This window comes from Aspergillus pseudoviridinutans (assembly GCF_018340605.1).
Source record: "Aspergillus pseudoviridinutans IFM 55266 DNA, scaffold_4, whole genome shotgun sequence".
Classification (NCBI taxonomy): Eukaryota; Fungi; Ascomycota; class Eurotiomycetes; order Eurotiales; family Aspergillaceae; genus Aspergillus; species Aspergillus pseudoviridinutans.
In genome coordinates, this window is record NW_025091284.1 from 2,035,949 (window position 1) to 2,060,783 (window position 24,835).

General features: G+C 51.8%; 8 protein-coding genes across 8 annotated transcripts; 3 read left to right on the plus strand and 5 right to left on the minus strand.

The window, feature by feature from the left end:
* Positions 1 to 590: 590 nt before the first annotated feature.
* Positions 591 to 3,405, minus strand: Asppvi_006128 (ZZ type zinc finger domain protein; the record flags this gene model as incomplete). The annotated part of the gene is made up of 4 exons (XM_043302033.1): positions 591 to 1,892; positions 1,950 to 2,161; positions 2,213 to 3,050; positions 3,274 to 3,405. The coding sequence occupies 4 exons, from the start codon at positions 3,403 to 3,405 to the stop codon at positions 591 to 593; spliced, it is 2,484 nt and encodes an 827-aa protein (XP_043157968.1).
* Positions 3,406 to 4,981: 1,576 nt separating this feature from the next.
* On the minus strand, positions 4,982 to 7,104 carry Asppvi_006129 (uncharacterized protein; the record flags this gene model as incomplete). Its single annotated transcript, XM_043302034.1, has 2 exons — positions 4,982 to 6,359; positions 6,443 to 7,104. The coding sequence occupies 2 exons, from the start codon at positions 7,102 to 7,104 to the stop codon at positions 4,982 to 4,984; spliced, it is 2,040 nt and encodes a 679-aa protein (XP_043157969.1).
* A 918-nt stretch (positions 7,105 to 8,022) lies between these two features.
* On the minus strand, positions 8,023 to 9,141 carry Asppvi_006130 (putative RNA binding protein Rnp24; the record flags this gene model as incomplete). The annotated part of the gene is made up of 1 exon (XM_043302035.1): positions 8,023 to 9,141. One exon carries the CDS (start codon positions 9,139 to 9,141, stop codon positions 8,023 to 8,025), a length of 1,119 nt encoding a protein of 372 aa, XP_043157970.1.
* Positions 9,142 to 9,522: 381 nt separating this feature from the next.
* On the plus strand, positions 9,523 to 10,696 carry Asppvi_006131 (uncharacterized protein; the record flags this gene model as incomplete). The annotated part of the gene is made up of 3 exons (XM_043302036.1): positions 9,523 to 9,617; positions 9,687 to 9,803; positions 9,871 to 10,696. The coding sequence occupies 3 exons, from the start codon at positions 9,523 to 9,525 to the stop codon at positions 10,694 to 10,696; spliced, it is 1,038 nt and encodes a 345-aa protein (XP_043157971.1).
* Positions 10,697 to 11,412: 716 nt separating this feature from the next.
* Positions 11,413 to 12,676, plus strand: Asppvi_006132 (exosome non-catalytic core subunit RRP4; the record flags this gene model as incomplete). The annotated part of the gene is made up of 2 exons (XM_043302037.1): positions 11,413 to 11,633; positions 11,725 to 12,676. The coding sequence occupies 2 exons, from the start codon at positions 11,413 to 11,415 to the stop codon at positions 12,674 to 12,676; spliced, it is 1,173 nt and encodes a 390-aa protein (XP_043157972.1).
* Positions 12,677 to 13,577: 901 nt separating this feature from the next.
* Positions 13,578 to 15,143, plus strand: Asppvi_006133 (IFRD domain-containing protein; the record flags this gene model as incomplete). The annotated part of the gene is made up of 2 exons (XM_043302038.1): positions 13,578 to 13,768; positions 13,898 to 15,143. The coding sequence occupies 2 exons, from the start codon at positions 13,578 to 13,580 to the stop codon at positions 15,141 to 15,143; spliced, it is 1,437 nt and encodes a 478-aa protein (XP_043157973.1).
* A 436-nt stretch (positions 15,144 to 15,579) lies between these two features.
* Asppvi_006134 (oxysterol-binding protein related protein OSH3) lies at positions 15,580 to 18,581 on the minus strand (the record flags this gene model as incomplete). Its single annotated transcript, XM_043302039.1, has 2 exons — positions 15,580 to 18,435; positions 18,546 to 18,581. 2 exons carry the CDS (start codon positions 18,579 to 18,581, stop codon positions 15,580 to 15,582), a joined length of 2,892 nt encoding a protein of 963 aa, XP_043157974.1.
* Positions 18,582 to 19,499: 918 nt separating this feature from the next.
* On the minus strand, positions 19,500 to 23,981 carry spt6 (chromatin-remodeling histone chaperone SPT6; the record flags this gene model as incomplete). The annotated part of the gene is made up of 4 exons (XM_043302040.1): positions 19,500 to 19,750; positions 19,817 to 23,474; positions 23,549 to 23,728; positions 23,805 to 23,981. 4 exons carry the CDS (start codon positions 23,979 to 23,981, stop codon positions 19,500 to 19,502), a joined length of 4,266 nt encoding a protein of 1,421 aa, XP_043157975.1.
* Between the last annotated feature and the right edge of the window lie 854 nt (positions 23,982 to 24,835).

A 24,835-nucleotide genomic window follows, 5' to 3' on the forward strand; every position in this document is an offset into this window, starting at 1 on the left:
GCTAACAACGGTGGCACTTGGAGAGCTCCATCAATTGTGGGCTTTCGATTGGTCAGTCAGCCATTCATGGAGCAACAGCTCTTCGGAGAGTGGAGAAGAAACTGAAGATCCTCGATGGAGCTTTGGCATACGGCCTGTGCACCTCGGACAATAATGTTGAATTGCCGAACAGAACCGAGCGCAGCTTTCCCTCACCACTATTCTCTCACTCTTGTATCTAGGGTTCGTCGCACAATACCGGTGTCGAAGAAAGGAAGTTCCATGGCTACAACAATTTGGGCGATAGTTGGAGAAATGATCTTGTTAAAAAATGATCTTGTTAAAAAACTGAGCACAGATAAACACATCAAGTGAGAAGAGTACCCCCAGTTGTCCCATTCCGTTCATTCTTCGAATAGCCATTTTGAAATAGTCAAATTCCCAAAAATGTTGCAGCACCGCCTCATCGTATGTGATTCTTGACAATTATAGTGAAGAGAGATGAGAAGCCTGATCCATGCATCCTTCGCCGTCCCCTCTCATTACGCCCATGTGGTGGAGTTTAAAAACAAGGGCCTCGCTCGGCAGACCAAAGCATGCAGGTACTGACTCTAGACCTGAGATTGGGCTTCCAGATAGTCTTGGTCGCTGGAATCCAGAACATCGTACTCTTCATCGGTCAGGAACCCGGTCTCGGTGTTGGCATCATCCAAGGTTAAACTCTCCACGTCCTCAAGGACATCTTGCTCAGATGGATTGGACACGGAAGGGGCAGTCAAAGGAGCTGCAACCATCGCCTGGTGGGTGCTCCCGACCGGTGACTCCTTGTCCAGGGTAGGGAAGATCATTTGACTTCCCGTGCGTTCAGTGTCATCGGCCGGAGCCGCCTCTGCCTGTTGCTCGGGTTCGCGAGAGGCTTCCTGTACAGGCTCCAGCTTGGTGGACGTGGCCATGTCGTCGCGCACCTGAATATCGCACCAGAGTCTATGACCGAAGGGCATGCCGTTGGTGAGCTTCAAGCGCCAATACGAGATGGCAGTACCGACCCGGCTCGGGGCCTTCAGAGTCACCGTGAAGTCGGCGCTTTGGCCAGGCTCCAAGGGTTCGAGGAGCTGGTTGCTCTCCATAGCGGCGGAGACTGCATCGAGACTCATGGGGCGATTGGTATCCACATTGAACATCGAATCACCGCCCACAAAGCGCACACTACTTCCAGCGGGCCATGCAAGTGGTCCAGGATTGTAGAGTGTCCATGTCTGCTGGAATACCTTATTCGGTGGCATGACGGTGCCGTCATGGACAGTGTCACGTGTAAAGTAAGCGAGATAGCTGGAAGCCGGATCTGTAGTTGGCATCTCATACACCTTGGATTGCGCCTTTTCGGCCGCTGTTGGAGATGGCTCCGCGATTTCCTTTTGCTTCACAGCTGCTTCTTCCACGCTGCTTGGCGCCTCTGAAGACGTCTCGGCTTCCGCTGGAATATTGGCTTGTGCGGAGGTAGATCTCTTGACTTGGTCACCTGCAAGGATGACGGGCCCACCGAGCCCGTTCTCAGTCACGGAGTTGCTGATAGTAACGCCGCGCACTGGTGTCTTGAGCATCAGCAATGGGTGGGTGCGATTATGGGGGTTGGTTGGTAGGGCTTCGCATTTGGCGCAGAAATCAGTATCGTGGCACACAGAGCACTTGAACCGGACTCCAGTGATGTAGCGGGGGAACGGCCTGTCTTTGCACAATGGTCCATCGCAGTAGATGCCATAGTGAACCTCATGATGCTGTAGTGGCTCCGAGATGGCCTCATAAAGGGGTGCAAAGCGATGGCCTGGGTGGCTTTGCGCGGCGCTGCCAACGCACTCCGAGCAATAGTCCCAGTCGGGGCAGGTCAGACATTTGTGGCGAACACCAATGATGCGCTGAGAGTATATATTAGCCTGCGATGAAACCTCAATTCAACAGCGGGTTAATCATACCGTTTCACAACCGTCACAGATCGCTGCATGCTGGTGATGGCGGCCAGGGCTGCAACGCGACTGCACGAGACTCTTCAGGCAGAAGTCTTGGTCGTGGAGGAGTGAGAAACGATGAGCCGGATGATGGCCGTGCGCGTCTTTCAGAAGGCAGGTCACGCAAAGGTCATAGTCTTCGCAGTCAGCGCATGTGACCATCTTGGTCTCATCGAAATCTGCCGAGAGTGAGCAACAACGGAAACCTCGTGTGACAATAGGTAACTCACCCTTGAGACAAGCGTTGCAGATCCGCTCCACCGGTTGAAGTGGGTACTTTTCAGCTGTAGCTGGAGTAGGCTCTGGGACTTTCTCGGGAGCGAGTTCAGGCAGAGTTTCAGACCCCGTCTTAGGCTCTCTCGGTTTCTCAACCTTGCGAGGAGCCACTCGTTCAGTAGTGCTGTTAGTGACAATGCCATCCTCGACAATACGCTTGATCAGCCAGTGATCTTCAGACTGACACGAGACCCCCGAGTTTACGCATTGAGAGCATAGATCGAAATCTCCGTCTTCACAAAGGCTGCAATGGTAGTGTTCGTTGGGAATAGAACGTCCGCAGTTGTTGCAGTCAATACAGAATACCCCAGTTGGGGACCTGTGCGAGACGATGGGTACATCGACGTTATCTGTGTTTAGGACAAAGTCTCGATAGCAAGGCTGAGCGGGTGCGACGTTATCTTTTGTCCACTGAACAGATTGGGGCCCAACTGAAGCGGGTTTCTCGAGGGCACCTAAAAGGTCAGGCACCGATTCAGAAGTGCCAGGCGGAACTACTTCGGCCCCAACGACAGGTGGGGGAGAACTCAGGACAGTCTCCAGGTAGCTGTATCTTGCTGGGCCCTGTTCCTCCGGAGCACTCTCGGCAGGAGAGGGCTGCGAAACAGGCTCATTCACCTCATCGACCAATGTCGCTTTGATGCGCAGCTTCAATTTAGCTTTAGCAGCACGGTAGAGTTGCTTGTAAACTGCGAGGTTCTCGCTGTCTAAGCGGACGTAGCAACCAGCGCTGTCCGAGTAGCGTTCAAATATGACGTTGCTATCCGCTGGGACGCCAATGAGTTGACGGAGCTAGAGCACGCGAGCTCGTTAGCATCATACAAAACCAAAATAGGATAGTAATTCCTTTCAGCGTATTCTCAAGATATATCAAGTGCAGCATTTAAGACAAGAATTCACGGCTGAACAGGATAGGGAGCTTGCTAGCCGCGGTCGGCAGAAACTCTAGTGTGGTTGATGGGGGAGAGGTTCATGCTCCGACCGGAGCTAGCTAGGGTGGAGACCATCTACATACCTTCTGGGGAAGAACCCGAGCACCCAGTTCTCTCAAAGGAACCTTGAAGCGTCGAGTACTGTCATTATAGAGAACTTTGATAGTGATTAGGGTTGCAGGTCCGACTGGAGCCGGCGGAATGGGGGTAGCCATGGTGTAGATAGAGTGACGAAGGTGACGGTGAACTAGAGATAAGGCACTAGTCACCTACGTAAGAGATGAGCAGGGATCGAAGGAAGAAGGTTGTGAGAAGCAATATGATGAAAGAAAAGGTTGAGAAATTGATGAGGATGATGAAAAATACAATGGATGAAGTCAGATATGATGTACTAAATAGATAAAAGAGGTAGGGGAAGAGGGAGGAGAGGAGAGAGACAGAGAGAGAGAGCGAGCGAGACAGAGCTAGGTAATAAAGTGAGGTAAAGGTAAGGTATGGCAGAAGGCTGCCTGGGGGGCTACGTAACAACCTAAGAGGTCGACTAGAGTCTAGAGATGCGGAGGAGGAAGGTCATCTGCTGCTCCCGCATTCGGCTTTCCCTGGGGGGGGGGGGCAAGGAGACTTTACCTTACAAGTTACAATAGTTCAATGGAGAATGAGGCGGTGAAGCTCACATCGTTATCCTTATCATTATTATTATTGGTACTATCCCTACCTTATTCCCTTAGGTACTTCGCATACTTGCAGGTAACACCGTCAGATCCCATTGGTATTATTCTTATTATTGTCATCATCGTCGTCATCATTACTGTATATTTATCCTTGGCTACTTATTCCCCTCTCCTGGGTTTACAGGTTGAATTAATCCTTTGTCTTTTAAGGGTAACGCGTGATGCTCATTTGACGATATCGACGTGCTCCTGTAGTATGTATATACGACCCCATCCCATCTCGCCAATTCTTTAGATTAGTCATAATCTTTGTTCATCGCATCGGATCCTTCCTACAGCCAAACAAGACGAGAAGAAGCTGGATCGCAAAGGTTGTTTTCCTTCATATTTGAACTTATAGCCCACGCCACAGTGTAAACACCATTCCTAAATGCTAGAGCGCAGCGAACGGCGGAACAAACCACGGACAACAATGTAGATAGAAGACAAGAGCGGAATTATCGAGAGACCCATCAGGTCAACAGGGTGTCAACAGGGTGGAAACAAGGTGGAAACAGGTAAATATTTGAAGATTTCCAGGGTCCGCCTTTCAAAAAGAATAAGGAGAAAAAGAAAAACGTCACGTTCCACGAAGAAAGGAGGGGACAGCACCGGGAACGGGGAAATCAATGCCACATTGCTTTCAAGATAATAAGCAGGGAAAATGCGTACAGAACATGAGAGCTTCCGGCCACAAAAAATTGGCACCGCAATGATGAGAAGACAGTCGCTAAGGATGCAAAAGGTGGCTTATCTAATAACAATCCATATGAAAGCTCAAGGAAACAGCATCACGGAGAGTTTCATCAGACAGGAAGCATGAAGATGGCACAGTAAAATGAAACGAGGAGATGAAAACAACGGTTGACAATGGACGAGACTCCTATAGTCGACATCAGAAGTTTTGGGAATTATCGATTGCGTGGCATCACAGTGAGACTAAAGCGCAGGACGAGAAATGTGTGGAAGGGAAAATGTAAAACAAAGGCAGAAGGGGATAACGAACACGATAAGGTACGAATATTTTAAGGTATCGAAATGTGACGGAAGCAAGAACGTCGAAAATGCCTCTTTTTTTTTTTTATTGCGGAGCGTAGTATACACCACCCTGCGGCTGCGGATAATAGTAGGTTGTGCCTGGAGGAGTCATCATTCCACCCATGCCGATGACGCCACCAGGCCCCGGTGCAGATGGCGTGGCATAGGATGCGTTAGGCCACATCTGCGTGGCGTCGTAGAAATAAACTGTGCCACCGGCCTCATGGGCAACTGTGCCTGGTTGCGAAGACTGCTCTGCGGAGGCGGCGTGGGCTCCTGGAACCACATATGGAGTTTGCTGCCCCGGTGGGGGATAGGGCACTAGGGAGGCTCCCGGCATGCCGGCTGCGTTGTACTGCGGGAATTCTGTTCCAGAAACTGGATAGTATACTGTACTGGGGGGATAAGCGGTAGGATAAAACGGCTGGGCTTGTTGGAAGCCGTATGGTTGGAAAGGCTGAGCATGGATTGCTCGCTCGGGTATGTGAGATGAAGGCGTCCCGGTTGCATGGGCAGATTGAGCATCGGCGCCATAGCCGGGGCCATTGATAGGCATAGGGACCTGGTGTTGGAATGGTTGTTCCTGCTGTGGCTGGGGGGCGTTGAAGGAGAAGCTTGCAGGAGTCTCTATGTCGGCGACAGAAACCGCTTTCTGAGGACGAGGCTGATGCATTGGGATAGGAGCCGGGCGGCTCTCGCGGTACGAGGGTTGCTGGGGCTGAGGTTGAGGCATAGGTTGTGGCAGTGACGCGGTAACAACGGCTCCGGGACCAGCAGCAGTGGCTGCGGGTGGCACGCCGCCTAATGGCCTGGAAGGCGGAGGCAGACGAACGATTGGCTTCCCATTTTCGGTCGTAACCACCGTATGCCTGGACAATACAGATGCAGTCGGCGAGGGATATCCATCCTGTGAGGCTGGCTTGCCCATCGACGATCTCCGGCTAGCAGTGACGCTTGGGGTGTAGACGGAGCCTGCATAAATACTCGGACGGCGTCCGCCATAGAATCCACCTCGGCCCCTGCCACGGTAACCCTGCTGATTGGGCCTCAGCGCTCGTGGAATAAAGATGAACGAGCGCTCTGTCGAGGGGAATATGTATCTCGGAGACTGTCCAGGGAACGATATGCGAACGGGCTTGTCTCGACGTAACGGGGGACGATGTTGAGGGAGACGAGTGTGTTGCTTCTTTGGAACGGCAGGGAAAGGTATCGGCCGAGCCATGCCCTGCAGAAATACTACGACAGGCACATTGCCGATCAGGGTGGTGCTCGAGAAAGACCTATTCGGGGGCGTAGAACGAGGAGCCGTAGGGACAGGTTTTGGAGCAAAATTCGACATGGATCCTGGTACAGCAGAGGGCTTGTTGACGGGTTCATCTCCTGCGACCATCTCGTGCAGATCATGTGCCCACTGCCCTTCACTAGCATCAGGTTTGGAGTGCCTTGCGAGTGGAACGATGGTTAGCTATCGGGAGCACATGACAAAGAGTTGAGGGAGGCTTACCTGCGAACATTGCCATCCACGATGAGGCCATAGGGTCTCGATTTTGATTTGTTGAACGGCCTGTGGCCATTCGAGCCAGACTCGGTGGAGCGCTTATCGTGAAGGAAAAAGCGTCCTCGAGTGGGCACGAAGGCCGGATTCTCATCTCGCTCCTTTGCATACCTTTCGTGTTCGCGGCGTTTTCGCTCCGCAAAAGTCCCTCTCTTCGCTTCTGTGGGAGGTGCAGATGGTGTCCTTCCTGTCAGTGAAGCAGACTCCCCCTTCATATCATCAAAGTGGATTTCCGCCACTTCACTCGTGTGATCAGACAGCGTCAATCCGTTCATCATGGCCTCAGTGTCTGACACAGCAGTAGCCGTGTGTCGTTTGGCAGGAGATGAGGAATGGCGTCGTCCAGACCGCTGGTTGATTTCAGGCACAAGGCCGTTCACTTGAGGTCCGTTGGTTCTGTCCAGGTGCGGGGACGAAGAAGCCTCCACGTCGCTCTCGTCGCTTCCCTCGCCATCAGCATCATCATCATCATCACCGGGATGACTGATGACCGAGCCCTCGCTTAACGAATCATCTTCCAATCCTCCATCTAGGGAACCTTCATCCTCGCCTTCCTCATCTCTTCTTCTCCTCCGCCGGCTAGCCCCGATGTTGCGACGACGTGAGGCCATTTTCGGTTGGCGTAAAAGATGGAAAGGAGGGATATAATTGAAGACCGGATGCGATTTTCCTTTGAGTCACGGTGATTTTTCGGAAGGAGGACTGAGGTAAGGATGAAGGATGCACCGACCAGGAACGAAGAGCGGCGAGATGATCGGATTGCAAGGACCGGGGGGCGGGAACGATCAACAGAAGCGGCAAAAACTCGAACACGTGTATGGAGAGGGGGGAGTGAACGTAGAAAGGTCGATGGGCGGATTAGAGGAAGATGCACCTCGATAACGAGGGCGAGGATTGTGGGACGGTTGGGCAGTCGAGGGAAATGCAAACAAGACAAGCACTATCAAAGTTGATCGCTGTTAGCATGAGCCATGACATCTCTCTTCGATGTCAACTATCCAAATCTGGTTAGTGCCCCCAAAACCACCTCAGCGAATCTAGAATTACTAGCATAGATCCGATACATAGCCTTCGACGGTTAGACTGGTTAGGCATTAGGCATAAGAATAGCTAATCACATTAGGTATGGCGATCAGATAAAGTCAGCATTATTAGTTATCCGTAGTTGATGAAGAAATTCTATATTACAGTCAGGGTTGAATGTTTACAAGAAGAGCTAGCTAATAATGTAAGCTAATGGATGGATTCTAGCTCAAAAAGTGGTCATAGCTTGTTTATGCCTGTCGTCCAGTTTGAATGTTAGGTACTAAGTAAATACGCTCATGCTAACAGCAGTATGGGTGTCTGGTATAGCCCAGTACATTATTCTGTTCAGGATCAACCTAGGCAATATTTACTACAATAATGACAATTCTTCTAAATGACTCGCAAAGAAAAATTGGTTGAAATTCAGTCACTACTTGAATGAAAAGCTTCAGTATAGCATATGAGAAGAAGCCATTCTGCCGCCGGTTCTATATTGACAAGTCTCAATCAAAAGTGATTTTCTTTCCTTGGGGTTCGACAATAGCACCGCTAAGTTTCTGCACGGTTTCTTTGGCGTATCTTGAGTATTCAGGCTTGTTGTTTCGCTTGGGCTTTCCAGAATGTGACCGTTGTGGCCTGTCTCCAGTCGACTCCTGCTCAACAGGCCCATCTTCCACCTCAGTAATGACGGAATCATCTTTCTTCTTGCCATCCCCATCTTTACCAAACCGCTTCTTGTACCGTGTCGTGGCATCCTCTGCGAACTCCATGCGCATTCGTCGACCAAGGAGCTGGTTCACCCAAACCCTCCTCTGTCTGTGTTTCTTCGATTTCCTGCTTTTTGCGGACTCTTCTTCTCCGGAGCCCTCATCATCTTCCTCGTCTTCGTCAACCATAACAAAGCCCTTCACCGCTGCTTCAGCGGCAGCAAGATCCTCGAACTCCACCCAAGCATAGCCCTTGCATTTTCCACTATCCTGAAAAGTTGCCACATGTACGTGTGTGACGGTACCGCATTGTCCAAAATGTTCCTCGATGACTTCTTTTGTAGCATCGAAGCCGAGATTGCCAACAAATATCCGTTTCGAAGGAGGTTTTGTAGCAGTTGCCGCGGAATCCTGTTCTGACTTTTTTGGTCTTCCGTCAAAACTCTTTGCATCCTTGATCAGCACACGGCGCCCAGCTAGAAGTTGCTCGCTCAACCCTACTGCCTCCTGCACAGCCTTCTCGTTGGCAAGATCGATGTAAGCGAAGCCCTTGTTCTGAGCCTTTCCAAATTTTTCCTGACCCTTCGGCAGATGTATACGGGAGATTGTAGTATCCGCAAACGTGCAATTGCTGGTGAGAAACTTGCGCAGATCATCTTTGGTCACCGAAAAGGCCAGGTTTCCAATCCAGATGCCGTAGTCTGAACGCTTTTTGGGCTCTTCGTCTTCTTGCTTTTCGCTGGGCACAGCGCCCTCTTGCTTCGTTGTAGAATCTGCCGTAGGTTCCACAACCTTCTTTTTGGCTTTACGCAGAGCCTTTTTCGACGGAGGCTCAGGAGCGGACACATCGATTTCAATTTCAGGAACGTCTGTCAGCTTTCGCTTTTTTTGACTACCTTCACCGAGGCCAGCCATGTCGAATTGAAATCAGGTTCGTCAATGACGCTATAATCGTTCTAAAAGAGTGGTCCACTGCAATTAATAGAATAATGAGATCGGGAAATAGCAATTCACAATAGAAACCTGTTTTGACTGCTCAAGTGAGTCAAGCGCATTCAGGTATTGTCTTTGGTATGAATGGAGAGGAATGAAACTTTTTACGGCGGGCAAAAACACCCGCCGACGCAACAATCTTTCCATTGCGGCCGTCGGACTTGGCGACAGGTGACCAGCCATCAACACCATCGCTCGCCTTTAGAGCTCTCTTTTAACACTCGCCATTTCCTCATCAATCACTAATCTCTTGTCCGTGTCGCTGCCTCGAATACGCCTCTCCGCATCAATTTTCGATTCGACATGTCACAGGAAAACGTGGATTCCCGCTCCGTGGCCGAGAGTCTGCCCGACGAATCGACCAGTGCCCCTGCGAAACAGTCATATCGTTCTTTCAAGTAGGTTGTTCAGTGCGCAGCTTTAGCCATGGATATGAGAACTAATATGGCTACCCCCGGGTGCTATAGAAAGAAGTATGCCAAACTTAAAGTCAAATTCGAGCTTGGGATGAAGGAGAGCGAGTCTCTGATCCGCGAAGAGTTGCGCATCGAAGACCTCTCAAAGAGAATCCAGGAGCAGAACGAGTAAGCGAAGATCTGCGGATGTATAGAAAGAGACAGGCTCGTTCGAGGACTGACTTTCCTGCCACAGCCAACTTCTAGAGGTTCTCCTTGAATTTAACGAAAGTTTGCACGTCCCAGCGAATCAGCGATTTGATCTCAGTGCCCCGGGAGATTCATCCTTCCTGCCGACGCCTGAACGGTCGCCCATGTACGTTGATACTGCAACGGCCAAATCCATCTTGAAAGATGCCAAAGCACAGATGGCTGCTGGCAGCATGACCCTCGAAGCGTATCGCACTCTGGAAGACGATATCAAACGAGGCAACGCATTTGCACCACCTCTGCATTACACTGCCCTCAAAAAGGTACCCCATACGGCGGTGCCGCCCATAAGACAAGATTCTTCTACGGATATCAGTCTGGAGGAGAAGCTCGGATATCTCACTCCGGAACACGAGACCGAGTACTACTTGAGTATGGATGCGAAGCTCGGCGACGAAGCAGCCGCTCTTGAGCTTAGTCGCATTCCCGAAAAGCCATCATTCTCTGAACGAGAAAGGGAATTAGCGCTGCGAAACCCTGTCTCCGTTTACAACTGGCTCCGGCGCAATCAACCGCATATTTTCCTACAGGACCATGAGAACGCCTCCGAGAAGTCAGGCTCTCGACCAACTAATGTGCGGGCGTCCAAAAGAGCAACCCAGCCACGCAAAGAGGAGGAGGCTTATGACGAGGACGGCGTCCTAATGGATACTGGTCCCACTCCGGGTAGCACCAAAGGCAAGCGCAAGCGCGATGACGATACAGGCTATAGACCCAAGGGTGGCAGCAGCCGTCCCAGCAAGAAAAAGAAGGACGACACGAACTCAAATACCAAACGCACATCAAAAAGGTCGTCAGGTGTAGGTGCCTGAAGACCTGGTTTCTCTGCTCCAAGCATTGATTTCCCTCCATGTACTATTATACTTCTGGTTTCTCCTTCTGACATCCCGACTTATCCGGGGTTCCTAGAGCATCCTTCGTGCTGTGTGCCGCAGAGGAAGTTGCCTACCGAGGACTGCCAGTACTGCGCTTTATTTCTTATGTTGATCCGGTTTGACCGACATGGCAGTCTCTCGCAGAAAGTGTCGAAATTTGACAAACTCGAGGTGTGCGTCATCGTTCGGCCATACTACCCTACTTCTTTCATTGCTTCTTATCATTCTCTTTTAAATTTATTTTCATTTTTATTTTTATTTTTCCTCATAAATGTTGACTGGCGAGGGTATGATATGACCATAAATGGAAAGGCCTAATTTAATTCATGAGTAACTACAATAAAAATCCACCGGGGCAACTACACAGATTTTTTATTTCCCTCTTCTCTTGATATGAAAGTATGCCAAATTTATATGGATTTCTGTCTCAATTACTTCAATGACATACTCTGTTCGTACATAAGTTCTGATTTCTAGCTGGATATATTCACGTGCTCTTGGAATCCAGTTTGTCCTGTTTGCTCTTGAACAATTCGATTGCGGAATCTTCTGCTCTTGAAGCTCAAACATAATCTCCAAAGCCAACCTCAGCTCATTACTCATTTCTCTATTAGTCGGAGAAATAATACCTTTGACAGTTTCTTCGCCTGGAAATGGCCATCACTATTCTTCCTCCCGTTGTGGAGGATGCCAATTATCCCCATCCAGATTCAGACTCCGATTCAATGTCGATAGATTCAGACGGAGGAGTTGATTTGACTTCAAGAGGAGGCTCTCGACCCAGCAAACGGCCCCGCTTAGTGGAAGGAACAAAGATTGGCGCAGGAATTGTGACACCAGGTGAAGTTGTGACGGATGATCCACAATGGATGAGGTTGGTCTTTCCGACCTTCGGGCGCCGATATTTTGCCCATCTTCAGATTCCTTCCACAGGAGGTTCAGGATTGTTACTGACCAATTCGCAGAGGCCACGGTACCTACTCAAATCCGCTCTCGACTTCGATTATTGCCACTGTTGCTGGTACCGTACAGAAAACGAACAAACTGCTCTCCGTTCAGCCGCTGCGGGCCCGGTATATCCCAGAAATCGGTGATCTGGTTGTTGGACGGATTGTGGAGGTTCAGTCACGACGATGGAAGGTCGATATCGCCGCCCCTCTCCTCGCACAGCTACCCCTCTCTGCCATCAATCTTCCGGGCGGTATCTTGCGTAGGCGGACAAGCGCGGATGAACTGCAGATTCGAACCTTTTTCAGTGAAGGGGATTTGGTGGTTGCAGAGGTTCAGAGCGTGCATTCAGACGGCTCAGCATCATTGCACACGCGATCACTGAAATACGGCAAGCTCAGAAACGGCGTGTTCCTCGCTGTTGCGGGAACCGGTGGTAGCGGAGCATCGAGTTCGACAGTGAAGGGAGGTCCTGGAGCAGGAACTGCTTCTGCAGGGGCGATGGGCACTTCAGGCACGGGTGGTGTGGTTCGCGCCCGGAGACAACAGTGGACGGTCAACACAGCGAACGGAGGCGGTGAGGTGAACATTATACTTGGGGTAAATGGTTACATCTGGATCTCGAAACACGCCGACGGCGCGGCCGCAGCATCCTCTACGACGGAGAATGTATCCATCACCCGTATGGAGGAGATGGTATCGAGTTCTATCTATTCCAGCCAGAACGACGAGATCCCACCGCAGACACGGCGCGAGATTGCACGCCTGGCGCAATGTATTCGCGTGCTGGTCCAAGGTGGAGTACGTGTGGACGAGGAAACCGTCATGAGAGCATACGATGCCAGTTTACAGGTCGATCTTGAAGTTGGTGACGATGAGGATGAGGACGAGCGGAGAAGAGAAGGAAGGGAGTATCTCGAGGGTGCTAAAGCTTCGGGGATCCTAGCTTTGGCGATGGAAGCACGATGAGGAGGATAATAGTGCTTTCCAGGAGCACAGGAAAGCATACATGATAGATACCCTTTCATGAATATATCCGCATATTACGATTACCTATTCGCAACCTTCAGCCAGGGGGGGGGTCATAGCATAGGTTCAGCAACCAAGAAACACAATCCACTATTGGATAGCCATAGGCAGCGACAGCCTGCAGGATACCATCCATACCAATCTGGCCTGAAATGATCATCACCCGACATCTATTTACTCAGTGTACGTACCAGGGAGAAAAGAACCTCTTTAAACAAGCTCCGTCAATCGATAAGCGACCCCGCATCACGTGGCGATAAGACCCTCGGCGATTGGCAAAAGAAAAGGAAAATATAAAAAGAAAAGAAAGAGACTTGCAGAGAGCGTACAGAAACTCTGCAGTAGTGCTTGAGGTTGAGGAAATAAAGAAGAATAAGGATTCATTATTGGTGGAATATTAAATAGTTCAGTTCATGTGAAAGAGCATCGAGGGGTAAGGTAAACTAGACTATCAGGGGACGAACCCTGCTGACAGGGCGCAAGCACAGGCTCTCTGTTACGTATTATTGTTCTTCCACGGCGTCCGGTTAAAAAGAGAGAGGTTTGCCATTGACGTCTTCATCGTCTTTTCATCCTTTTTCATCGTAGGCATCAACTGAGCCTTCAAACAGATCCTTCTCGACCGTTATTCTGCCTCAGGGTTCTTTTTCCAGTCTTATCATGTCCATCGTCTTTGTGAAAACATTCTTTCTGCCAACTCTCTCCATACCCTAGTATTGAGATATTCACTTTCCCAGTGATTATTGCGAACCTTATCCTTAACGATCCTTGATCATCTATCTATACGAGCTCTCAATCATCCTTATCTCTTTTCTATCTCTCCTTCTACGAATCTCTCAAAATGCCTGACCTACGCCGTCAGATCTTTGAGAGCGGCAAGACCATGTCCCGCAAGGCCGCTTCTCGCGAAGGCTCTCGCCGTCCCTCTCGCGCAGCCTCTGCTCAAAGTTCGAAACAGTCGTCTCGCAACGCCAGCAGACCCCCATCCGATGAAGAGGATGAAGGTAATCTCAGCGACGACACTGCATATAGGTGAGTTTATTTTCCTCGCGTTTCTCTCCTATATTCTTTTTTTTTTGGCAGGAGTCCTCGACGGGCGGGATGACGTAATTGTTGTTCATGACAGTCTAAGTATAACTAACCGTGCTTGGGTCTTCACAGTCTCGGTTCCCTGGATGACCTGGCTGACATCCCAGATGTTGATACAAACGCCAACTGGCCCGAAGAGCTTGAGGATGTCGTTGAAGATATCCTAGATCGCAAACGGAGCAGCGTCCTGGCCCGAGAAGAAGCCTACGCTGCCTTTTGCCGTCTCGCGAAATCTCATTACATCGAAGATCGTATCCGCACCCGTGTCATTGACCTTGTGAGCGCTTTTGCCAAGAGTATCAAGTTTGAAAGCAGCGTGCGAGAGACAACTCTGGCGCTTCGCGCTTTGAGTCTTCTTACCATCACTGCCTTTGACAACACCATCTACGAAAATGTGGAGCCGCTGCTCACCCGCACGATCCGCGACTCGACCTCACCTGTGATCAAAGCTGCCGCAATCCATTGCCTGGGGGTATGTACCAGCTTTGGTGGTGCTGGCGAAGATAGCATTCTCGACCAGATGACATTTTTCCTGGACATTATTGCCTCCGATGGCCACTCAATCGAAGCCGCTGACGATACGGCCACTGTCACGGCCGCTCTGCAAGAATGGGGCTACCTCGCGACAGAAATCGAGGACCTGGAGGCTGAAAGCGAAGAGGCGGTCCAGATCTTCATGGATCAGCTTAATAGCAATGACCCGGCCCGGCAGATTGCCGCTGGCGAGAATATCGCCCTGCTGTACGAAAAGAGCTACACACCGCAAGAGGACGACGACGACGACGAAGACGAGGAAGTTGAACCGGACGAGGAGTCCTTTATGGATGCCGGGGACCGCAACGGGCCAAAGCTCGTCAAACGCTACAATGCGTACCATAACACCCACGAGTTGGAACAACAACTCCAGTCCTTGGCCACCGTGCACAACAAGCACATCAGCAAGCGGGATAAGAAGAGCCTGCACAGCAATTTTGCCTCCATCTTGACGACCGTGGAGAATCCCCGGCGCGGCCCCATGTACAACAAGGCGATCGACCAGGATTCGAATCGACATTACGGGAGCAAGGTCCGCGTGAAGATTGGAAGGGAAGGGGTCATGAGCATTGATCGTTGGTGGAAGTGGATTCGACTCAACTCTCTTCGACGAGTTCTCCAGGGAGGATTCGCGGTACACTACTTTGAGGGCAACCGCGCCGTCCTGGACAGTCTGCCGCTAATGGTGCGTGCGCCACCATCCGATCATGCGAGCGCCAGAAAATCAACAAAGCCCCGAAGCAATCACCGATGGGCTGTTCATGATCAGTCAGACGAAGATTGATTTGCATGAATCTTCCGACCGAATTTGTCTACAAATGTGAGATTGGCGCAATATATCCGAACAGCAGCTCTGGAATGTCAGCTGTATATATGCTCAAGGCGAATGATTTTTGACACCGACAACGATCCGATACCGATGACTAGAAACGAGATGGACATGACTTGTTTTCCGCAGCTGAATGAAACTACTTTTGCTTTCCACTATAAGAAAATTTCCTGCGTAATGGTCGTTATGAGCATGGGCCGATTGGCTGCTTGATAGTCGTAAGCATAAGCGTGGCTAATCTTATTTCTTGCTCCTTGTGGTTTACACCAAGGCCATAATTAGTAGAGGGCGAGACTGTAAGCAACTCTACTTCTATCTCTATATAGAAGTGCTCTATATACGACATGCATGTCTATACAGGATCATAGACGAATAAACATAAACATAGTAGCTACGCCTCGAACACGGGCACCACACCCGTCCAAGTTCCCCGGCTCCGCTCCTCCCAGTAGCCATCCTTGCCGGGCTTCAGAGCCCAGACGTCCTCCGCATCCGCACCGCCCATGTCACCCTCCACTCGCTTGAACCAGCGCGGCGTCCAGCTCTCGCCCGCCGCCTCCATCTCTCGCCGCCGCGCCCGTTGCGCTTCCTCCAGCTGCACCTTGACTTGCTCCGCGCGGTCCACGTCCCCGTCCTCCAGCGCCCGCTGGTCCGGCCGCAGCCGCGAGTCCGTCACCGGCAGCTGCTTCTCCTCGATGGGGGTGATCTCGTTCAGAGTAGCCGCAAACGCGGTCAGACCGTAATGTTTGGGGGCGTTGGGCACAAGAGGCCCGGCCTTCCAGATCACCGTGCCCGCGGCGGATCCGTTCTTGGTGAGCTGCAGCGACGAGGTCCAGGTGCCCGTCAGCCCCAGTGGCAGCTCGTCGTTGTAAGAATCGACCGCCTTGGTGACGACCTCCTCGCTGCGGCCCGAAAACATGCCGCCGGCCTTGAAGGTCGACACGCTCTTCTGGCCCGTCGTCTCATTCAACACTGCCATCTCGCCGACCGGTTCGACGTACTTCTCGCCTGCGATGATGTTGCGGAGGAACGACGAAGCCGCGGACCAACTGAAATGCTCGCCGGTCGTGTGGAGAGTCAGCCGGAATTTCCCATCGGTGATAATCTCTGCGGATTTGCCCCAGAATTTCTGCGTCGGCATCGGCGATTGCGCAAGACTCCAGTCCTTGCTGTCTGCCTGATACGCTAGCTGCACAGGACGATGCGAGACCTTCTCCGCGATGAATCGAAATCCGAGGTCCTCCCGCACGAGCTCGTAGGTCTCTCCCAGCATGGGGTTGAAGGGTTTCCGGATGGCTCGCTCTCGCACGCGGTTGCTTGACAGCGGAGAGATTGCAAAGGCCGTCACGTACATGAGCCGCTCCACACTGTCCGAGGCCTTCGCGGCCTGGTCCAGCAGCGTGGAGTATTCGAGTGCCTCGGCCGCGCGTTGCAGTAGCGAGAGCGGCTCGTTGGAGGAGACAGGCATCGAAATCTGCGATAGATCTTTACCCACATTCTTGCGGAGGAAACCGATCAGGCTCGGGGGCATGACTGTGGGCGCAGTGATATTGCTGCGGCGACGTACAGGGCTCAGAGGCAGAGGCGTGAGTGATTTGGGGCGTGAAGGGAACAAGGGTGAGTCCTTCTCCCCACCATGGGGGGTAACGGGCTCCGCCACTTCTTCCTCGCTGTCTGATGGGGCGTCATCTGCGACGGCTTCGTCCTCGGCCTGCCGGGCGGTATTACCCGCTCCTTCATCATCACTGTCTCCCTTGATGGTTAGCAATGGCGACATATTGTCTCCGTCAACGGCGTCAAAGAATTCCTGCGACATCTCGGACTCCATGCTCAGCCGAGACTGTGCCGTCATTCCAGGCGGGTGCCGACGATGTTTGCTCTCGGCGATCAACGTCGAAAATTCGCTAACTACATTATCCAGATCCCGCAGGAGAGCCATCAAATGGTCATGGATCTCTTCCACATGATCCGGGTGGCTGGCAATGCTGCTGGGTTTCCGGTCGCCAGCGAGGGACGCCGCATCCGCGGCGGGCGATGGGACCGTCAGCTGCGAGCTTGAGGAAGTCGTCGTCGTCGCGCCGGAGCGCTTGGCTGTCTGATTCGAGTTTGAACTAGGTTTCCGTTTCCAGAATGGACGCCGCTCGCGCGCCTCGAAGAACTCCTCACCGTTGGGTTCCGGGTGCGGACTGGGGGAGCGACCTCGGGGACGCTCGTACGGAGACAACACCGACGAACTATTCAAGTATTTCGGATCGGTGTCTCTAGCCAGTCGCCGCACTGCATCCCGGGATCCTGATACCTTGCTGACTAGATGCTCCACCTTTGTCCACTCGCGTTCCTCCGCGGCATTGGTGAGGAAACGCTGGGAAGGCACGCGAAGCAGCACCTCGGGCGCGTGAGAGTCCTCGGCGGACGCCTTGGACGAAGCTTTTTCTAACGCACGCTTCCAGGCAATGAAGTCCTGGTCATTGCTGGCCCGCAAGTGCCAGACTTCTGTGCCCGAATCGATGGAAATTTCACGCGACTTTTCATTGCAAGCGACGGCAGCCAGGGAAAGAGGAATTGAACCGCGCAGCGCGGAGGAGTTGCGATCATGGTAGTAGGAGAGAGTCGACGAGGTGAAGTCCAATGAAAAGTATCTCCTTGCCCAGCCCTGGTGGCGTTTCCTGCGGCGCTTGTGCAAGACTCCAGTATGAGTAGCCCCGGAGGTCGTGCTGACGGCTTGAGAGGGCGCTTTAGAAAGGATACTGTTACCTCGCTTTCGCGCCGCGGAGTTGGCATTTTCAACGAAATCGACTTCGCGAGCGAGCTGAGTGGTCGAGTGGTTCGTCGGGCCCGACTGGGTAGGATAAGTGAGCAGCACCAGGGTGACCGTTTTGGAGATTTGCTTGGAGAATGTGTTGTCAAAGACCAGCGCGTAGTTTCCCCCTTCATTGTGAGGCACATCGTAGGTCCCCTTGACGATCTTGTCCGCTTCGCACTTGCCAATCCATCGGACCTGCTTGAGGCCGATACTGGTCAGCTTTTCGATGACCGAGGTTCGGGAGCCAGCGGCAGCACTGGCCGACGGTAAGTTCTCGCTCGAATCGGTACTGTGATAGCCGCCGGTAGGATGATTGGTAGAACTGAGGACACCGGAATGGCCGGGATGCTTGAAGATGCCAAAGTTGAGGGATTTCTTGTGCGGCTGGATGCTCCAAGAGATGGTATGGTCGGGCTTGACATTGACCCAACGGACAAAGTAGGACTGAGCGGGAGGATACACATCAGCGCGGGCAATAGTACACAGCCGGTAGATTGGATTCTTGCATGGATCGCAACGAAAGATACACCAATTGATGCATGGAACCTCCTTACCTTGCTGTGGATCTCCAACTCCTCCATGGCAGCCATGACTGCGGGGGAATCAGGGGCGCACCGGGAACAGATTGTTTGACTGTAGACGGAGCAAGAAGATAAGGCTTGAAGACAATTCAGAACATCAATTCATATAAGGAAGCAATCAATAATATTTTGGAACGCGATGAAGAGCAAAGCAAATGGTATTGACAGTACAGCTGCTGGGGATGATGATGATGATGCGGAGGAGGAATTCGGCCGCTGACCTCAGCCAGTCCCTTGTTGTCCGTGTCTCAGCCTTATACAATCTGATGCTTCCCGAATCGACGGACCCACAGACAACAGCGAGCAAGAGTAGAAGAGGGGAAAAAGGCCAGCTCATCAAAAAAATTCATCAGATTGGGAACAAAGGACCAAACATGGGGCATTCTATTCGTTGAAGGCTTTCGTTGAGGCTTCCGAGGATGATCAACCAGACCGAGGATCACATCTTCACATGGAGCGGCACACGGGACAGAGCCACGGCGGAGGAAAGTGTTGGGACATGGGAGCACTGTTGCTTACTGGTTCTACAATGGTCGAGTTTCGTGCAGATCAAGTATCCTTCATTGTACCTATGTTTTGTATGCAATCCGTCTTAGCGGAGCAAGTACCAGACTGGTACGGAGTACGGAGTACAACATCACGGATGAGCGTCTCCAAGATGGTAGATTAAAGGAAGGCTAGAAAGAAGACCACCAGAAAAATTGGATCCGAGAACGAGTTCAATTTCGAAAACCAAGCCATAAACCATGCCAAATGCTATTTTCTGCCCACAGCTATGGAGTCACAGACGCGCAAGAAATCCACCATCGCAGAGGAATGAATCATCATGATATTACAGTATACAGAAAGGGAAATGTGGGAGATGAGAAAATATACGATAAGGGGAAAAGAAACACCCGGTCCACCCTCTATGGTCCCAAAAGGAAATCATCGTCGCTTGCCGGCCTGCATATTGGTAAACAGTAGCTTGAACCCATTGCACAGCGCGCGCATGTCCGGGTACGGATTACGCTGCAACTCATAGCCTTGAGGGATGACCTTGACCGGCCAGCTGTGTAGCTGCGCATTCTCACCGGCCTTGAAACACAGCAAAAAGTATCCTGGGTGCTTGGGATCGATACAGAAGGCATAAGCAGATCGTCTGGGGTTCGCCTTGGTATAGGTGTTCAGCCAAGAGTCTGGTTCGTCCCGTCAGTACTGGTTACAACTTTCGAATGAGAAACAGAGGCGGAAAAACAACTTACAGGTGGCATCCTTGCTGCCTTCCTGGTACTTCTCATGCAGCATCATCTCGTCCACCTTCTTGGCCATCGCCTTGACATGGTTGAAGATCAAGTCGTCCAAGTCGCTGTAGGTGTAACGACCACCAACCTTCAGAGTTCGACCTACGGAGAACTCATTCTCCTTGTCGAGCTCGAGGACATCGATATGCTGGAAGATGCCGTCGGCCACCTTCCAGGTGACGGCCAGATGGTCCGGTCCCTTGGACGATGGCCGGATCACCACATCACCCCGGCTCTGCGATCCCAGGAACTCTTCGGCTTGTGTGGAGTTGAACGGTCGGAACAGAGGATGCTTGATGACACGCATGACGCGCCCTCCGCTCTGCGTCTTCTCCTGCAGCATCTCCCGGTCTTTTGCCTCCTGCCGATCGTCCCATTCCCCACGCATATGGTCACGAGGTCTGGGCGCTGGTCGACTGACTTGCTCCTCGCGTAGCGAAACATTGCACAGGAAGCTCTTCTTGTTTAGGAATAGCACCTTGGCTGGGAGCGTCTGGTGTAGCGAGTAGAGAGCCCGCACGGGGATGTCGTAGCGATCGGTAAGCTCCGACTCCGGCACCAGCACGTCAACACCGCAATCGAGCTTGCCGTCAATGTGGTCATCCGTGATGCGCTTGATCGACATAGGTACTACCATGCCCTCGGCCAGGGTGTCCGACGTTTCGCCCGTGAGCATGGTGAAAACATCATCGGTGCTGAGCAAGGCGAATTGCTTGCGCAATTCCTCATACGGCTGTTGCAACTCGGCCCGGATCGTCTCCAGCGTCGCTCGCTTCCGCTGGTTGAGGTTCTTTTCCAGCTGCTCCGCATACTCTTCCAGGATCAGGTCGTTGACCCTGTCCTGCGCTTCATCCCGGAAGAGCTTCCGCACGATGGCGCCGGGTCCATTCTCATCGGTTTCTGCCTTGATGTCCTCCTCGTCCAGCTCCAAGGCATCAGCTGCCATCTTCCGCGCAATATCGTAGTCTTCTGGGTGCACTCGGGTGTTGTCCAACGGATCGGCATCCGGGTCGGCATTTTCAAAGTCAATGAACATGAAGCTGGCGCAATTGTTCCAGACCTTCACGCCCATAGCCGGATACTGCGCATTGACACCCAATAGCTCAACCCGATTATTGACCACGCCGCCGTTCATGTTGACAATCTTGAGTAGGTGGGCCGCCTTTCGGGGGCCAAGACCACACACATAGGGGAGAAGGTTTGCTGTCGCAGTATCGGTGACGGCCTCGTTGATATCAACACCCACCAAGTTGACCATATCAACCAAAGCGGTCTCCAGCTGTTTCAGGAGCAGCTCCTGAGCAACTAATTGCTGGCCTCGCTTGAACTGAATGGAAACGATATCCCGACCTAGCGAGGCATACTCCTTCAGAGGGCTTTGCAGATACTTGGCCAATGCGACACAATAATGCGTCAAGGGACCAAAGCTGGGATGATCCTTCTTCGCGCGGTCACTGTGCTGGTAGAGCCGCGCCACTTCGTCATTCACAATCACTACCTCTAAGGGGTCACTGATTTCTTCATCACGCTCATCGGTGTACGTAGCGCCGCGAAGATCCTTCTTCTCGACCAATTCGGTCAGAAGCTTGTAAAGCTTGCGTGTTTCCGGGGACATGCCTGAGACACCAATGACGTCTGGTCGGCGGCGCTCCAGCAGCTCTATCAAGGCCTCGACATCCTTACCGTCGGGAATGCTGCGATCTCGGTCACCTATTGACAAGTCCACGAACTTGCCGTTCTCCAGCACGCGGCCGTCTTCTTCGACGTATGCCCAGTGGATGGGGTCGCGTCCGACAGTGCCGGTACCAGTAGACATGGCTAGGACCCGAGGAACAGTGCCTAGTACCATGCCCTTGGGCTTATAAGGAGCCTGATCCAAGCGCTGAGAGAAAGCTTCACGGCATTCCTTCGCCACGTGATTCTCGCACTCTTGACGGATATTCTCCTTAACGCTGCGATTGATCAAACGCTCCAGCTTGCCCAGCGCCATGTCCAGGACTTCGCGACGGGTACGGTTCCAAGCATCAGCGATTTCACTGTAGTTATCCGATTCGATGTCCGGGTAGAGGCGCTGCCGGAAGTGATCAAAGTTCTCGAATCGAACCTTGACTTCCACCAGACCCTCTTCTTCAGCCTTGAGCATTCGAAGATAAAGCTCTGGCTGACGGGCGATATCACTGAGCTGCTGATTTCTCAGGTACTTGAATTCGTAGTAAGGGTGCTGTTCGTCAATCCTCCTGAGACCCTTTTCAGTCCGGAAGCAGTCAACTGCGCCGTTCATGTAGTATGCTTGCCGGATCACCTTGCGCATCTTGGGGCTCATCACAATCTCCTCTGCAAACAAGGCCTTCGCGGCTTTGAGCACATGGGAAGCATTGGAGAAGTCGTTGTCAATGAAGCTGTCAGCCATCTCCTCCGGGCGCTCAGCTGGATCCTCAGTGTACTGGCGACGACCCTCCTTCAGCGCATTCTGTGCGAAAGCATCTGCTGTGATGCCAAAAGCGCGAACGAGACCGTAAGCCTTGCCGTTGCGGACACGCTCAAAGAAGGACTTGCCAGTCGCTTTGCGCCGATGAGTATCGCCGTTGGCCTCCCCATTCATCAAGTTCATATCACGCAACTGCGAGGCATATTGAAAGTGAACATAGTCCTGCACATCTTGGAGTTCCTCCATGGTAACAGCCGCGGAAAGCATGTCCTCCACGACACTATCGTTCAAGCTGAATAAACTTTGTAGATTGTCGTATGTCTTCTGGATAGCATTGCGCTTCTCCACCAATGCTCTAAACTTGAGATCATGATCGAAGATGTCCCAGAGATCCGTCATGTTCAGAAGCTTCTCGGCCTTGATGGTGTACTGAGACGTATCCCCATCAGCAGGGGCACCATCCACAGGAACTTTGGTCGCGTGAATCATGTAGTCCTTGCGATGCTGAAAAATGAAAGGAACCTCCCAGTCGTCCGTCACGAGAAACTCTAGCACTTTGGCTACGGAGCGCTGGAACGGCTCTCTCAATTCGGGTTCGATGCGCTTCTTGAGAAGCATGAGATTTGAGATCCAGGCTGCCTCTTCGCGGAACTGCTCTTCCGATAGGACGAGGTTGCGATACGGCTTGCGGGCAAGCTGATGCCGCTCAGGCTCGTCCAACAGGCGAATCTGATTGTCCTCTTCTGTCAACATCCTCTCTGCAAGTTGCGACGGCTCGAAAACATCCTTTAGATCCAGATGCTTCTCTTGGTCCTCCTCTTGCTCTTCCTCTTGTTCTTCCATTTCAAGGGCGAACAGGTATTCGTTTCCATCGCCGAACGCTGCGCGCATATCTTCGAGGGCATTTTCGTCCAAGCCAGCCGTATCGGTGGCCCCGAGGCCGGTGATGCCCCTCTTCGCCGGGCGGGCGATCTCCAGATCCTCTCGTTCCCTTTCTAGCTCGTCATCTGTGAATACGTCTTCCTCGATAAAGTCCTTCATCTCATCGTGCATAGGTCTTCGATGACTCGGTCTGCCGTAGTCGCCCGCCGTCTCCTCGTCTTCATCCGAATTGAAGATATCGTCGATGCCTTGGGACGCTTGCCGCTGGTCCCGGTCTTTGTGACCACGCTTGAGACGTTTGAATTTGGACTGTATTGCATAGAAAGGGTTTGGTCAGCCTCCTGAATTGCCGTGATGGGAGTTAGGTAGTCTGGCTGGCATACCTCTGCAGCTGCGGCGGACTGAAACGCAGGGTTCAACTCTCCGATGAGCTCTAAATCTTCCTCATCAAGATGCTCATCTTCGCGCTCACGCTCCTCCCGACGCCGCTTCCTTTTCTCGCGCCTGCGCTCGGCACGTTCTTCGATCTCTTCGTCCTCATCGACAATAAAGCCCTCGCGGATCTAACGAGTGAGATAATGTCAGTTTTTGCTTAATCTTTTTGTTTTTGATTGCGCTCGAAAGAGCAGAGTGTCATACTGCACGAGCTGCCTCCTCATCATCATCGTCCTCCTCTTCCTCTTCACTTGAGTCATTGTAGTGATTCACGGTGCCAGCACCCTCACGAACTTCGCCCTCATAGTCTTCCTCCTGCTCCTCCTCATTCTCCTCATCGTCCAGCATAGCCTCACCTTCTACGAGATCGCGAGCGCTCATTTTGTCTGGAAGGAAAGATTTCGTAGAGCGTAGAGAAGGAAAGATCGGAGGAGTGAAATGTAAAGTCTAATGAGAAAAAGGAGGAGATTGCAAGGGAAAATAGAAGAAGAGATGAATAAGAAGAATGAACACGAGAGAAAGACAGCAGACGGTGGCTGGGTATGGGAGGTAAGATGTAGATGGAAAACTAGTATGCTGCTGCTCCTTCAGTAGCGCCTCCGTCGTCCATCAGAGACTCCGACGACAAAGCCAGCAACTTGTGGCTCTGTTCTGCCACCGCCTTCGACCTGCAGTGGAGCCCTGTGGCTTGATACTTAATCACGTGTAGAACTGTGGCTGACCCCTGGGGCCTAGTCTGTTTGGGGATGTGACTCTTGGCATTACGCCAGACCAGAGGAACCAGCTGCGCCGGACTCAAAGTCAGGTGATATGCACCAACTGGACAGGCTTTGGTTGATCCCATACAACATGTTACCTGTGCTATACTTACATTTCTGAATACCTCTCAGTATAGTGTTTTAATTGCTTCTTATAGTACTAACATGACGGGAGACTTTATTTTATGACAGATGATGAATCTCTCTGGTCTTTCGCATTGTTGATGAGACTTGTGAGACGACCACAACAGAGGCAAGGCAATTAGTATCTACCTGAATTTCAACCTGTAGATATTAAAAATGGATTCATTCTTTTTGATCCTCTTCTGGATATCTAGCTAGAGATTCTTGATCTCTTCTTCTCCCCTTTTTGCTCTGTGAAGAGATTGAACTAGACTATAGACAAATATCCACAATCTATCGATAGTTGTTTCACTTCCCCTAAACCACCAGTAAACAAACTCTCCTCTTTTCTTT